General features: G+C 46.8%; 1 protein-coding gene across 1 annotated transcript in view; it reads right to left on the reverse strand.

Moving 5' to 3' along the window:
- Positions 1-15,540: 15,540 nt before the first annotated feature.
- Positions 15,541-16,786, reverse strand: part of LOC107109142 (cytochrome P450 2J5-like) — a 36,613-nt gene continuing 35,367 nt past the window's right edge. The window contains exon 10 of the mRNA XM_015409716.1: positions 15,541-15,977. Coding sequence (XP_015265202.1) covers positions 15,787-15,977 — 191 coding nt within the window. The 3' untranslated portion in view covers positions 15,541-15,786. The remainder of the gene's footprint in view (positions 15,978-16,786) is intronic.

Below are 16,786 nucleotides of genomic sequence, written 5' to 3' on the forward strand. Positions count from 1 at the left end.
TTAGGGCGTTCTAGGGGGGAGTCTCTCTTTCGGTCGAGAGATCGGAGATTGAGACTCTCGCCATGCCCTGCCCCTTTGGACCTTGCTGCGTGAGCGACCCCGTTCTACGGGGTTTAGCGGAACCACCGGGCGTCACCGAGTGATGAAGCGAATATCCGAAAAAAATGGAAAAGAAAAGACTGGCGTAACTGTGAGTTGTCAAAATACAGAGAAAATGAACTAAGAACGTTCCCCCCCCCTTCAGCGGAAAATGAGGAGGTTAATCCTCTATAAGCGAGAAAGAAAAAAAAGAAAAGAGGGGGGGAATGGACTGAGCGAATAGTGATGTTTTCCTTTGATGTACTTGAAAATAAGCAAGAAAAGGTTTTGTTTCTCTGGAGCGCATTTTAAAAACTTTACTAAAAATAAAAAAACAAGATGTCGGAGCTGGGTAAAGACAAGCGGAGGAGAAGGGAGGGACTTCCGTCTGGGCGTTTGTGTCAACGTGAGTGCCGGCTGTTTAATATTTGGACTGTGTATAGCTATGAATCCAACGGGGATTGTGAAGGAAAAGAAAAGTTTGAATTGTGACAGCGAAAAGTGCCTCATGAGCGCTTATAAAAGTCAACAATTGAAGAGGAGAATCCAGCGAAGAGATTGGGAGCGGATAAAAGCGAAATTGAAATTAATACCATTCTCAAAGCTGGAGATCTCCGGGCATGGCATGAAAGGAAGACGACTTATAGCACAGGAACTGAAAGAGTTAACAGCGACCCGAAGGAGGAGGGGAAGAAGCCGGAGGGAGAGAAAAACAGAGGAAGCCCCTCCCGTCACTGAGAGTGGAAAAGTAACCAGCACGTAAAAGAAGCGGTTTTGAATGTGCCCTGAAGAGACTTTTTAACAGAAAGGTGTTAAAGGTGTTCCTCACGTGAGCTGAAAACTGGAGGAGGAGGAGCCATTAATACCCAAAAATGCAGATGGAGAGTTATAGAGTGCCCTTATAGTGGTCAAGAATCTGGGGCCAAATCTAAAATTACTCAACACTGCAGCGAGATAAAGAGGCTCTACAGTATCAAATGCCTTCTCAATGTCGATAGAGAGGACTAGCGACGGGGCAATTTTTTCGGAGCGGCAGTACTGGATAATATCGATGGTCTTCTGGGTATTGTCTGCAATGTCCCTTCCAGGGATACATCCTGTTTGATCTGGATGAATTAGAGAGCCGATAAACCTGTTTAGCCGTACCACTAAAGTCGCAGCAAATATCTTGTAGTCCGTGTTGAGGAGTGATATGGGTCTATACGACCCCATGCTGGTGCGATCACGATCTTTCTTTGGGATGAGTATTATCTTCGCCTGATTCCATGTAGGAGGAATAGGAGTGCCACTCATGATGGCGTTGCATGTAGAGGCAAGGTGAGGTGCTAGTATATTACTAAATTTCTTATAAAATTCTGAGGTATAGCCATCACAGCCTGGAGATTTGTTGTTCTGCAAACATTTGATTGTGTTTTCGATTTCATAGGAGGAGATCGGTCTTTCCATTAATTCCTTATCACTGGATGTTAAGCTTGCGGATAATGGATGAGCAGATAGAAATGAGTGTATTGCTTCCATATCTGGATTTCTGGAAGCATAAAGGTTTTGGTAAAAGCTATGAAAAGAGGCAAGTATGTCATTAGTGGTATGGCGATAAATATTATTCTTGTCACAGACGGATGAGATGAAATTATCTATGAGTGGCGGCACCCGGACCCTCTCGATTGTGCGGGTGGGGTTACCAGGCACGTAGAGTCCAGCATCCATCCTGGCCATGATGTGCAACCGCATCAGGACATGCGCATCATGACTTTGGCTGCTTTGGCCAACAACGATGTCCACGAAATGACCCACATTTTCCACGGTGCCTTGCAGGAGTACTGAGGTGTAGTTCTTGCGGTTCAGGTAGTACTGGGCCAGGTGGACGGGTACTTGCACACGGATGTGGCATCCATCTATTGTGCCAATGCACTGCGGGAAACCCTTGGTGGTGAAGGACCTCATTACCTGTAATTGACATACAGAGAGTGACGAGTCTTACACCCACTTAGGGCCTGGCGTGGGGGAAGGCGAGGGGTGGCACCTCCCGTGGAGCTGCCTCTCCATCTCCGTGATGGCTACCACTGCCCCATGTTCCTGGTTGCTGGCCTATCAGGGCCCCTGGCCCACCTCCCTCCCCCTCCCCTCCTGTCCACACCCTGTCTGGGTCCCGTAGGTACACCACTCTCCGGTGGAGCTCCTCTGCAATGGCCCGTGTAACCTCCATCGCTATGCTGGCCACGGTGGACCGTGCGAGACCAAACTGCTGTCCAATGGTTCTGTAGGACATGATGTTGGCCATCCAGCACACACCGACCACTACACGTTCCTCCACTGATACAGGTTCACGCATCACCGTATGCTGTCGCTGCAGTCTATCCCGGAGGGCATCCACCAGCCACATGAATGTTGACCTCCGAATACATGGGTGTGGATTTGTCCGTGCTCATGTCACGCCAGCACCCCTATCCCTCCGCCGAATGGCTGCTGGGAGAGGGCCATACTGATAATCATGGCCACAGTGTCAATTGTGTCCAGCATGCCATGGGCACGTGGCTGGGACTGACATACGAGCTCCGCATATTACCTGGACATCCTGAAGTGCTCGAGCCACTGCTCATCACCCCAGACATGAGTGACGAAGGTTGCCCACCATTCCGTGGCATGGACACTCCGCGGAGAGAGGGAGTAGCTGGAGCGTCTCACTTCTTCTGCGGGTCTTCGACTACCTGCTGCGGCGTCGACGGATGACTAGCTGTGTGGTGGCCATGGCAATCCTCTGTCCCCTGGTTGCACCTATGGCCCCCTCCCACTGTAGGCAGGCTTGCCGCCTCTGGAGGGTTGCTATGGCCACTGTCGCGCAGGCGGTGAGGGCAGCTGTGATGAGGGAGGCCACCTCCCCCTCCATCGCCTGAACTTCAGAGCACTATTGGGGTCTGGTAGCACATGTCGTCCTATCCGTTGTACCCACCACCCGGCTTCCGCATTGTTGTGATGAATGGGCGTCCACGGTCGGTTTCCATTTGCGCCCATTAGTGGATGCTTGTTCATGCACATGCGCAAACTACGGTGGGAATTAAAAAAAACCTCCCACTTGCCATGGAAGCGGCGCCTAGCGATTGCTGGTGTGATCGCGCCGCGCCGCTTCTTTGCCATGCCGCAGGATGGTTGTGTGATCGGCACCTCTCCCCTACACACAGAACCTCGACGGAACCTCGACGGGACGTCGGGTCACGCAACCGCGCGTTAGTTTGCCCCAGAGCTAACTGCCACGCTTCCCCCCCCCGCATTTTCCTGCCCGTGTGACCGGAGTCATCAATTAAACCAAGTGACAGTGTCTGATGTGTACCCCATGCCTAAGGTTGATGAACTACTGGAGGCCATAGGTGCCACCGAGTATGTCAGCACTCTAGACCCCACAAACCGATATTGGCAGGTTGCCATGGATTCAGTAGACGAGACTAAGATGGCTTTTGTCTCCAAAGCAGGACTGTTTGAGTTCATAGTTTTCCCTTTTGGACTCCAAAATGCTCCGGCAACATTCCAGAGGTTAAGTGATAAGTTTTTTACAGGGTTAGGGGACTTTGCAATTGCCTAAATCAATGATTTTATTTATTTTTTTAGTAAAAGCTGGTCAGAGAATGTTAAACACCTGGCAATCATGTTACAATGAATGAAAAAGACCAATTTGTTTATTCATATTTTATTCATTGAATTGGATTTACTAGGTCGCCCTTCCCTCAAAGAAGGGCTCAGGGTGGCTTACAAGAAGATAGTATACAAAATTCATTAAGTTAAAACCAATATTAAAATCACCTAAAGACCAATCAGTAGATAAAACCACACACACACACCCTCCTTGGGAGGAGGAGTTGTGAGGGATGGGCAGGGGTCATTTCGTAGAAAAAGAGCTAGGGGAACTCATTAGCATAACTCATTAGCATATGCCACACCCCCTGACATCACCGGAAGTGTGTCATAAGGCCACACACCCCACCCCCAACGGTCCCGGCCGCCACCGCCGGCCTTGCAGTTCCACTGCCGAGCCCCATGAGGGGCCCGGTGGTGGATCTGCAAGGCCAGCAGGAGTGCAAGGAAGCCCCGGGAAGGCCCTCCCTGGCCCCAGGCAGGCAGGGGTGGGGAGAGGCAGGGAGGAAGCAGCTTACCCTCCCTCTTCTCCTGCCTCCTCCTGGCTGAATGAGGGCCGGAAGCGGGGCGGCCGGAAGCAGGGGGTGGGGCTTTGTCATGTGCCCCGCCCCCCATACCTCACCCAGGGGAACTGCGTTCCCCACGTTCCCCCCGAAATGACCTCTGGATTGCATAGAAGTCTCCTAAGAACACACAGGACTTGCTTTCCAAGGAAGCCTAAAAACTACATTAGACAACACTACCAAAGTCCGTCTCAGCTGGGTGGACCAGAAAAATACCATGATATTAGAAATACCATGTTATTGGTTGCTATTGACCACCGCAGGAGAACCCACAAGAGAACTGTCCCCTTGTTCGTAAACACACCTCGATCTTCTAACAAAGCAATCAAGGCAGTTTGCAGGTTGTAGTGGTTAGAGTATCAGTCTATGATCTGGGAGTCCCGGCTTCAAATCCCAACACATACCATGGAAGCAGGAACTCCTTTGCAACTTAGGCGACACACCCCTCATGTAGCCAATCCTCCAAGAGCTTACAGAGCTCTTCTTACAGGGGCTACTGTAAGTTCTTAAATGACTGGCTACATTAGGGGTGTGTTGCCTAATATGCAAAGGAGATACTGCTACAAAAAGAGCCCTGGCTAAAGTTATTTTAATTACTGTAGCTGTAATTAGAGCGCAGATAAATCCAGCTGAACCTATTAATGAGAATAACAACTACCAATTATAATTCTACAACAGAACCTGCAGGGCAGCAAGAGTACACCTAAGCTTACAAAAGCTTAAGGTAATTACTATTCTGGGGCAGGGAGCAATGTGGGTTGGCAAGAGAACAAAGAGAAAACCAAGGAAAGACTATACACAAGCAATCAAACAGCTATTCCCAAACACAGTCAGTCGTGCCCAAATACCCCACCCCAGGTGCAGTTCAACTAAACCGCCAAGTCCTAATTATAGCGTAACGTAATTATTTTATTTCTTTAAAAACTTTTTTAAAAATCCTTTAAAAAATTAAATAAATATACTTTAAACCTTAATAGAAAACAGACTCACCCCCAACAGGAGAGAAGTGGAGAATACAGCCCATGACTGTATACCAACAGTCTTTTGGCCTTTTCAGGTCCCTGAAGATTCGGAAGTGAGGCACCCAACCCAGGAGGCAACCTGTGGCCATGCCAAAAAAGCAGCACACCCATGAAGGCTTGGTGCACTGGAACCGCAGGGGATCCAAACTAAAGTTCCAGATGAGATGCCCCATCCTGTTCAGGCAGAAGGCGCCCCCGGATGGCTGTGCGGGTGATCCGGTGATCACGTTAACGTCGGGGAACCAAGTCTGGGGGATCCCGATGAGAAGCTGAGCCAACAGGCACCAGCCAACAAGCACCAGAAGAAGCCAAGGCACAGTTAAGCCGACAAAGAGGAACTAGGTCTGACGAGGAGGAGCCGCACGAGGAGGATCTGGAAGGAGACCAGCAATCCAAGAGAAGGGCTCTTTTTGTAGCAGGAACTCCTTTGCATATTAGACAACACACCCCTAATATAGCCAATCCTCCAAGAGCTTACAGTAGGCCCCTGTAAGAAGAGCTCTGTCAGCTCTTGGAGGATTGGCTACATGAGGGGCGTGTCGCCTAATATGCAAAGGAGTTCCTGCTACAAAAAGAGCCCGCAGCATGGGGTAAATAAAGGCGGGAGGGCTCTACGTCACCCTTGTGTAGAGCCTACCAAAGCTTCCTGCGCTTCCCCAGGCCAGCCCCAGATGACGTGGGGCAGCCAGCATGGTGGATTGAGGCTCCTGCTTGCCAACCATGGGACCGAGGGCGGGAAGGCCTCCTCCATCCCCTCCTGAGCCCCTTCTGCAATCCAGCCATGCTTATTTTATTTTCATTTATTTGATTTGATTTATTTGATTGGTATACCGCCCTCCCCGTAAACGGGCTCAGGGCGGTTCGCAACCATCTCAGCACAATATCATTAAAACAACGATTCACAACAATGAAAACCATAAGACCATAAAATACTGTGCAACCAAGCTAGTTTTGATAGCAGTTCAACAATATTGATGTTAAAGTCCAGGCCACCAATGTCAATTTAGCAGTGCTGATGTTAAAATCCAGGCTACTAGGGGGGAGATAGCCAGGAAAGAAGAGGGACATCCAGGGGTAATTTCCTGCAGGAGCGCACAGGAGCGGAGCTCTGGCAGTAAAGAGACCAGAGGGTGGGCACTTGCAACAAGCCCCGCCCCCTGCTCCCAGCAGCCCTCAGTCAGAGCAAGAAGCAGCCAGGTAAGTTGCAGAGCCCCCCCTGTCCAAAGCAGTCCAGTGGCACCTTTAAGACCAAGTTTTTTTCAGGTACAAGCTCTCCCTCCTCTGTGAGGACAGAGCTGCACGTTCCCCCCCCCCCAATAGCTAGCAATCCAAAACAGTCCAGTGGAGCCTGAGCGGTGGGTGTCGCCTTCTGACACACTTCCGGTGATGTCAGGGGGTGTGGCATATGCAAATAAGTTATGCTAATGAGTCATGCTAATGAGCTCCTGCACCTCTTTTTTTACGAAATGACCCCTGGGGACGTCCGCCGCTTCGACCAAAAGCCTGGTGGAAGAACTCCGTCTTGCAGGCCCTGCGGAACTGTAGTAGATTCCCTCAGGGCCCTGATCACGTTTGGGAACTCATTCCACTAGGTAGGAAAGCCCTGGCCCTGGTCGAGGCTAGTTGGACATCCCTGGCGCTGGGGACTGCTAGAAGATGTTGATTCATGGACCTCAGTGTCCTCCGGGGCTCATATGGGTATGTCTCAGCCATCCTTGCTCATTAATAACTGTAAACGATCCAGGAATCCAGAGTTGTGTAACAATAGCCATTGATAAGTATAAACAACCAAGTAGCACAAAAGATAAAGTACTTTGGTCTGATTTATGTGTCTTTTTACCTTCAGTCCAAAAACAATACAATATGCAACTATAGTTCCATTTCATATCAAGTATAATATACAACAATGAACCTTGAAACACTGGTAAACATTCGAAACAGCCATCCTTGCTCATTAATGACTGTAAATGATCCAGGAATCCACAGTTGTGTAACAATAGCCATTGGCTGTGGTCACACGTAACATTAGCCACGCAACAGAGACGGAAGACAGGCGGATTTTCCGGGCGCGATCTCACCGGCACATCTGGGAAGCGTAGCGCTTCCGTGGCACAACCAAGGCTTCCTGCCGAAAACACGCAGCAAAAAACTAGTACCTCGGAGGTACTAGTTTCTGGAATTCGCGGGGCAAGGGCGAGCGTCTGATCGCGTTTCCGGTGGCATCCGGCGCCCACCCATGTCCCCTTGCGAAAAAGGTTCCCCCCCCCAAGTCTCCGTGGATGCACACATGCACCCAACGGAGCATGCGTATTCGGCGTGTACACAAAAAAAGAAAACCAGTTTGCCGCAGCACACGCTTCTTCGTTGCGCGCAGGCGTGTCCTGTGATCGGCACCTCTCCCTACCCATGGAACCTCCACGGAACCTCCACAGAACCTCCACAGGAGGTCTGATCTCTTAACCACGCGTTAGTTTGCCCCGGGGCAAAAAGCCATGCTCCCCCCCCCCCCCCCCGCTTCCTCCCTTTGCGGGGCGGGGCCTTTTTAAATGATAAGTATAAACAACCACGTAGCACGAAAGATAAAGTACTTTGGTCTGATTTATGTGTCTTTTTACCTTCAGTTCATACACAATACAATATGCAACTATAGTTCCGTTTCATATCAAGCATAATATACAACAATGAACTTTGAACCATTGGTAAACATTCGAAACAGTTCACACCTGTCACTGAAACTCCCACAAGGCAGAAAAAAACTCTGGAACCAAGCCGAGAATTGAAGTCAACCGTCCAAAGGGCTTGGCATCAGATAATGCAGTCTTTTAAGCTGCCCGGACTTGCTATAAACGATATCTCACATAGTCATTCAAATAGCCATGGCGCTGCTCCCAGATCCAGGCGATGTTTCGCATCTTCATCAGACCACAGTCTTATAAGCTGGTATTTTCCAGTGTAATCATGCAAATAACATTCAACAAAGCACCAGTCTATGAATGAACCTGACCATGCTTTCTGTCGCTGGTACTGCTACAGAAAGCATTGAACGATTGTCAGGCTTATTTATAGAAATCTATAAAGAAAAGGTTTGCCTTTTCTTGCACACAGACAGCCCCCCCCCTATCTCAAACAACTACTCACCTACAGTAATACAACTTCTAATTTGAACATGGACCCTAAGAACATAGGAGAAGCCAATGTTGGATCAGGCCAATGGTCCATCTAGTCCAACACTCTGTATCACACAGTGGCCAAAAATACCAGGTGCCCTCAGGAGGTCCGACAGTGGGGCCAGGATACTAGGAGCCCTCCCACTGTTGCCCCCCAAGCACCAAGACTACAGTGTATCACCTGCCCCAGCCTGTGAGTTTCTATCAATACCTTGTGGCTAATAGCCACTGATGGACCTCTGCTCCATATGTTTATCCAGTTCCCTCTTGAAGCTGTCCATGCTTGTAGCTGCCACCTCCTCCTGTGGCAGTGAATTCCATGTGTTAATCACTCTTTGGGTGAAGAAGGACTTCCTTTTATCTGTTCTAACCCAACCGCTCAGCAATTTCATGGAGTGCCCATGAGTTCTTGTATGGTGAGAAAGGGAGAAAAGTACCTCTTTCTCTACCTGCTCTATCCCAGGTATAATCTTATAAAACCCCACCCCCGCGTGCACGTCACCCGGATGTGACGTCGCGCGCTAGGGGCGGGGCACAGCCATTTGAGGGGAAAACATAGAGATCGCGCACGAACCAGGAGATCACCAGGAGTCCCCCGCCGAGGAGGTAAGTAACATTTGGCAACCCTATACCTCGGGCTGTGAGGTCATACCACTGTAAAAATAGGAGTTTTATTCTAAACAGGGCAAAACAAAATTACCAAAAGGGAAAGAGGGGAAAAGAGAGAAAATGGTCCTCTTTCCTGCTCTGTAAAAGGGACAAAAACAAAATACAGAACACAGTCTACAAGAATCCAACACTCTTAAAAGGTCTTAGGTAGATCTGCCACCAGGTCCTTTTAAACAGTTCCCAACAGTCCAGGAGAAAAAAGACCCAAAGCTCCTGTCTGGCTCTGGAACTTACAAAACAAAAGAGAAGTCTGCAGTTCAAAAGTCACAAATAAACAAAAGCTTTCTGGTAGTACTGGTCTAAGACAAACAGGATTTAGGCTTTGAGACTTTGTAACACAAATCACACACAAAGTATCGAAGTAAAGTATATTTTAGTTTATTTAGGTGCAAGTATCACAAGACAAGACTGTGCAGGTTTAGAAAACAACAAAGCTTAGCTTTTCCAGCCTAACTGAAACATGAGGCAGCAACCCAACATTACCTCTCCAGAAGACAGAGCTGCAGTTGGTCAGCATACAAGCCTTCCCCCCACCCCCTCCCCTCCCATTTCCGCTGCCGCTGCCGAAGCTGTTCCAAGAGCGTTCCCTGCGCATGTGCAGTGGACGCTCTTTTACTTTGGGGGGGATTTAAGTATCCCCCTGATATTTTTTCCAACTTTTCAGATTTTTGTGCACACCTGGGGACCACCCCAAGTGTGCACGAAAATCTCCCTCACCCCCAGGTGCCCCCGATGCACGGATTTAGGTATCCACACGCCAGGATTCCCCGCCCCCTGGCCCCATTTGGCAACCCTACCGAGGTACGAGCTCAAACCAGGAGATTGAGTATTGGTGCTAAAGGCCAAGAGAAGCAGCAGATTCCAACCAGCTTGGGAAGGGCCCTATAGCGAGGTGTCTAAACAAGGTTAACTGTGGCTGCGGTCACACACACTAAACAATCCACTTTCAATGCACTTTCCAACTGGATTTTACCAGTTCACATGGTAAAATCCTGTTGGAAAGTGCACTGAAAGTAGATTGAAAGTGGATTATTTAGTGTCGGTGACTGCAGCCTATATGCTTAATGTTGGTTCTGACGGGGAACAGCAAAAATGGTACCATGTTAATATGCTGAAGCCTTACCATGAGCAGGGGTAAATGGTACTCCTTGTAAATGAAGGAGAGAAATGCCTGGAGGTAAATGGATGAGGGAAACTAAGTAAGGGGTCCTGTGTATGGGAAATCAACTTGTCATCCTCCCTTACTAAGGAGCAGGTTTGGCAAATCCCAACTCTCCTGAGTACCAAGAGGTATTTTCTAACATACCATGCTGGGCTGAGTTCCCTCTGAAATCCCCTGGTCAGTAGAAGAAGAAGAAGAAGAAGAAGAGATTGGATTTATAGCCCGCCCTTCACTTGGAGTCTCAGAGCGGCTTACAAACTCCTTTCCCTTCCCCTCCCCACAACAGACACCCTGCGAGGTGGGTGGGGCTGAGAGAACTCTGACACAAACTGCTCTTTTTCAAGGACAGCTGTGCCAGAGCTTGTGCCAGAGCTTGTGACTGACCCAAGGTCACATCAGCAGGTGCAAGTGGAGGAGTGGGGAATCAAACCCGGTTCTCCCAGATTAGAGTCCACACACTTAACCACTACACCAAACTGGCGTATTGGTGCCAAAGCCTGATGGTACGTTGAGGCTCTGCATAGAATATAATAAATTAAACCAGGTGACAGTGCCTGATCTGTACCCCATACCCCATGCCTAGTGTTGATGAACTACTGGAGGTCATAATTGCTGCCCAGTATATCAGCAGGTTGCCATGGATCTAGTAGGCCAGGCTAAGATGGCTTTTCTCTCCGAAGTAGGACTGTTTGAGTTCCTAGTTCTTCCTTTTGGACTGCAAAATGCTCCAGCAACATTCCAGAGGTTAATCGATAAGTTTTTTCAAAGGGTGAGGGGACTTTGCAATTGCCTACATCAATGATGTGGGGATTTTTAGTAAAAGTTGGTCAGAGCATGTTAAGCACCTGGCAGTCATGTGGCAATGAATTAAAGAGGCCAGTTTAGCAGTCAAAGCCTCAAAATGTCAAATTGCTTTGAAGAAGGGTGACATTCTTAGGCCATTTGATTGGTGATGGGGTGATTAAACCTGAAACAAATAAGGTACAGGACATTAAGGAGTGGCCGACACCCAAAACAAACAAACAAACAAAAAACAGGTAAGAACATTTTTGTGGATGGCTGGATACTACCACCAGCATATTCCATACTATAACTCCATTGCAGCTCCATTGTCTGGGCTGATGAGAAAATCCTTGCCTGACAATGTGTGCTGGACAGAGGAGTGCCAGACCACTTTCCAGAAACTGAAGGGCATTTTCAGTGAGAAACTGGTAACAGCTGCTCCCAGGTTCGATAAACCTTTGGTTGTGAACACTGATGCTTCCAATTTTACATTGGGTGCTGTGCTCAGTCAAGAAGGGGAAGATGGAAATTTACATCCCATAATGTACCTGAGCTGAAAACTGGCTGAGGGGAAACAACACTTCTCCACTACTGAAAAGGAATCTTTGCTTATTGCGTGGGCATTAAGAAGATGATGAAGAGAAGAATTTGGATTTTTACCCTGCCCTTTACTACCTGAAGGAGTCTCAGAGCTGCTTGCAATCTCCTTTCCCTTCCCCTCTCCACAACAGACACCCCATGAGATAGGTGGGGCTGAGAGAGCTCTTTTGAGAACTGCTTGTGAGAAAACAGCTCTGAAAGTACTTGTTTTGTTTTTTTTAAATCCCCAGAGGGATATTTTTTTATTTTGCAATGGACTACAAAACTACAAAGAAATATTAGGAAAGGGACTACAGTTAGGGATAAAGGAAAAAAACCACACTAAACTAAAATCCCAACATGAGGAGATCTTTTCACTGTTAATAAAAATGTTAGTAACTTGAGAGAAAAAAGAGGAAAGGACCCCAAAGTTTAGAAATTCCTTTCTTTTTAACTACACTTTGAAAGGGAGATTAATCTCAGAAGGATATTACTAACATATTAATTGCTTTGTTTAACAGGGACAGAAGAAAAGAAGAACACCTGACTGCAGAAGAAATTATGGACTTTAACTTTTATCATTAACAGAATAATATACTAATACATTAACACAACTCTTTTCTTTATCCCTCTATATACCCTCCCTATTTTTCTGAATTTTAAGCGAAATATCTCTCCTTTTTAGGAGAGGGAATAAAACATTTATAAAAAAAATAAAAATAAAATAAAAATGTTAGTACAATAAGTGTTAGTATCACAATATACTTGTGGAGTTCTTGCTTATAACAGAGCACCATTTATATGTTATGTTTATTAGTTGTTATGAGAGAAATCTCTGATCATCTTCTTGTTCTTTGCTTTTAAAGGCCATTTTCCAAGTCCTTCTGCCTTTACTTCAGCTTTCTGTCTTTAAAATCGTATACAACTCTGGCAGGTCCTGCACCCTTTTCTGTAGTAGAGTCCTCCTCAGAGGTAGCAGAGTCACTAGACTTCATTTCTTCCTCTTTGGACTCTTCCTCTGTTCCCAGCTGATGTTGCAGAGATTCTTTAGCTTTAAAAATGGAGTCTATCTTTCTCTCTTCTGTCGTTGATCTTAAAGATGACACCTTCCGGGACCGCCCATCTGTACGATATCCCATTAGTTTGAAGGAAAGAAATTAAGTCCTTATAATTTTTTCTCTTTTGTCTAATTTCAAATGGAATGTCCTTTAAAGTTTTAATGGTTACATTTTCCATTTTCAGTGGAGTTGCTGATGTTGCTTTTAAAATAGCATCTCTGGTTTGTCTTCTTGAGAACCTGACCACTATTTCTCCAGGCAGGCTATTTTTTTTTTAATATAGTTGGAGTATGCCCTATAGGCTGACTCCATTTCGTTTACAAGTTCATTCGCTGTTAAGCCTACTACTGGAGCAATGAGCTTGCTGAGTATCTTCTTCAGATCCTCCCACTCCATTTCAGCAACTCCCTGGAACTTGAGAATCATGTCTGCTTTTTCCATCTGTAGCTGCATCACTCGATTCTCTTGACAATTTTGCTTCGTTTTCACTTCTCCCATTCTTTTCTTCAACTTCTTGCTTGTGGTGTCTATCTCTTTAAATCTTCTAGTTTGCCTGCTCCACTTTTTTCTCCGTTTCATTCAGCTGGAGCTGCTGTGCTGCGAAGTTTTTGTTCATCACGGCCAATTGCTGGTTAATACCATCAAGTTGTTCCATCACCGGCTTGAGCATATCTGCCAAGAGTTTAATGACATCTGCTCCCTCTTCTGGTTTTGGACTCTGGCTGCCAGGTGGTTTCGTTTTAAACTTTCTTTGCTGGGCCGCCATTTTTGCCATTTTGTTTACAGTTCTACCGCTTCTTCCCGACTCGAAAAACTCACCCAATGATGTTGCAAATCAGATAAGTCTCTCAAAACACATTCGCTTTGTATCCTCCCCTCTCCCCCTTTGTATCGCTTAACAGTTAATTCGCATCAGAGGTGTCCCTCTTTGCAGTCTCATTTATCAGCAGAGGGGGAGGGGGGATCACTTTTAAAGTACCGTATTTTCCGGCGTATAAGACGACTGGGCGTATAAGACGACCCCCAACTTTTCCAGTTAAAATATAGAGTTTTCCAGTTAAAATATAGAGCTGTGCTGACGCTTCTGGTGTACCGGCATATAAGACGACCCTCCACTTCTGAGAAGATTTCCCTGGGTTAAAAAGTAGTCTTATACGCAGGAAAATACAGTACTCCATTTTATTCATAACTCACCTTCATTGTCGGCCAGTGTCTCTGACCACGCTTGGTTTATACGCCATATCGCTCAATCTCCGGCGGTTGTCCCAGTCAGACCAGCTTGTGCCCGAAGGCCACTCAGCGGCTGGACCATTGGGGTGGAGGGGAGCCTCAATTCTCCAGCATTCCACCATCGAAGAGGCTACCCCTCAAAAGCCCCCTGGCCTGGAGCCTATCACAAAGGCTCCGTGGGGGTGTCACTTGAGGCGGCACCCCTCCATGCCGCTGGTGTGCAATTCGCCCTTCCCCAGTGTGGGGAGAGCATCTGCCATTGCTGCTCCATAGACTGGAAGTCAGCTCTGAAAGTACTTGTCACTGACCCAAGGTCACACCAGCAGCTGCATGTGGAGGAGTGGGGAATCAAACCTGGTTCTCCCGGATTAGAGCCCTAACTCCTAACCACTACACCAAGCTTAAGTAAATTAAAGCCATATTTCTGGGGACAAAAGTTTAAAATGTGCGCAGGTCATTCTGCCTTATGTTTGCTTCAAAATGTGAACACTAATAATGGAAAATTAATAATTGCAAGATTTTGATTTTGGCATAATACACACAGGCTCAATCTGCATTTAGCATTTGCTAAGTTGTTCAAAACCATATTCAGCTACCCCGGGCCAACACCGTACTGACTGCAGAGTCACCCCCGAATGGCCATAAAACAGCCATAAATCTATGCAGACAGTCACCATAAAACCAGAGATCAAACAAAGTGAAAGCAGCATGCAGTCTGGACACTGCCATAAAATTCGACACTCAATTAAAGTGAAAGTGGCATGCAATGTAGACAGGAATGTAGACAGGAATTTCCATTCCAGTGTGGGTTTGGTATAACAGCAGAGCAAATGCTAGATGCAGACTGGGCCACAAAAGGGAAAGAAAATAATGAATGAGCACTAAGAACTCCTATGGATGCTGGCCTGGTTACACTGGATTACTGTACAGCAACCGCCATCTATACTGATATGCACTTTACTTGTATATTGTTTTATGTAGAATTTTATTGTATTGCTGTTATGCACTATGTTTTATTGTATTTTACCTTGTTGCATGCCGCCTTGAGCCTGCATGTGCAGGCAAGGTGGGATATAAATAGAAAATAATAAAAATGGCGTTGTGGATGATAAAGTAGGTAATGTAATGCAAGCTTAATTGTGTAAATAGTTTAAAACTAACAATCTAATATATGGATAGGAGTAAAGTTTCAAAATCTGAATATGTTTTGTAAAATTATACATAGGAGGAGTTTAACAATGGAAGGTGATGTTGAAAAAATTATATAATACCGGAGCAAAAGGCTTCATTGATCAGGAAAATGTTGGCAACTTCCCTGATGCAAGGACTCCGAGGGTGGGTCATGTAATGATTCCAAAAAGTATAGCCTGAGGAAAGGATTAATCTCTGTGAATGACAGAGCAGACGGGGAGGAGGGAAAAGATTCAAAACTGCCATGATGGGCAATGGGTGGTTAAAAAACAAACAGACAGGGGAAAAGAAACAGGGGGGGGGAAAGGGAGAGGAGAGGTATTATGAACCCTGAGAGAGGGGAAGGCTCAAAGCAGAGTGGAAATAACTGTCAGACCCCGGTCCAGTTACACTCGACAACTCTCTCTTGGCAGTGATAAGTTTATTGAGTTATATGCACAAGTTATATGCAAGAGTTTATTGAGTTATATGCAAGATCCCGAAAGTCACTATGTGAAGGCACAACCAACGTTGGTCAGACTGCTCATTCCCAGTATGAATGCCTCCCCTCTAATGCATTTCTTAATGGATTGTGCATGTGAAAACAGGCTAAGGATGAAGCAAAACGAATGAAGGAGAAATGGGCAGTAACAAATGAGGCACTCCAGTTGGTACAGCTTACGACGGACTGCTGCGGGGAACAGCACAGAGCTTATATGGGCGGGGAACAAATGATGCTCCGACTATAGGATCTGCGTTGAGCTCTTTCACGCCTTCTGGCAGCTGGAAAGTGAATGTCTTCAGCATGGTGGTGAAGAAGGTGAAGAGCTCAATCCTTGCCAGCTGCTGTCCCAGGCACGCACGGGCCCCTGCAAAGGAAAGGAGGGAAGGCAACATGTGAGGAGTCTATGAACATGTATTGTCTAGAATGTATCACCTAGGCTTGGACTTTGGTAAAATGGCACGAGCTGACGGGCCAAGGCTTCCCTCTACAAGAAGGAGGAGGAGGAGATTGGATTTATACCCCGCCCTTCACTCAGAGTGTCTTACAATCTCCAACCCTTCCTTTCCCCAAAACAGACACCCTGTGAGGTAGGTGGGCTGAGAAAGCTCTGAGAGAACTAATCTTGAGAGAATAGCTCTGAAAGAACTTGTAACTTACCCAAGGTCACCCAGCTGGTGGCATGTGGAGGAGTGGGGAATCAAACCCCTTTCTCCAGATTGGAGTCCACCACTTTTAACCCTTCCATGGCAACTTGCGTTTCTACAACGGTAAATCCTCCACACCACATTTCATTGCCAACCTGCTCACTTCCTATTTTTCTGCCCTCCTGGCCGACAAAAAAAGAAGAGAACCAACACAAGAGTAGGACCACACTGAACTGCAGTCAAATGATTGTCCCTGGGAGAAGTCTCACCTTGTCCAGTATCTGTCTATAAAATCATTCATCAAGCGCTTTTAAGTATTTAATTGTGCATGTAACAGCAGAGACTCTTGTGAGGAAACTAGGGGGAAAATTCCAGGGATCCTGAAAAATTGGCTCGACCATGGGGCTGGCCTAGTGTGATGAATGGGCAAAACTCCCACCCCTTTCTCAAAAGACCCACAATCCTATCTCCAGTACACATTTATAGCCTGTAAAACCATTGAATGAATCACCGAAGTTTTCCTTGCATG

This window comes from Gekko japonicus, unplaced genomic scaffold, assembly GCF_001447785.1.
Source record: "Gekko japonicus isolate JY-2015 unplaced genomic scaffold, Gekko_japonicus_V1.1 scaffold3536, whole genome shotgun sequence".
Lineage (NCBI taxonomy): Eukaryota > Metazoa > Chordata > Lepidosauria > Squamata > Gekkonidae > Gekko > Gekko japonicus.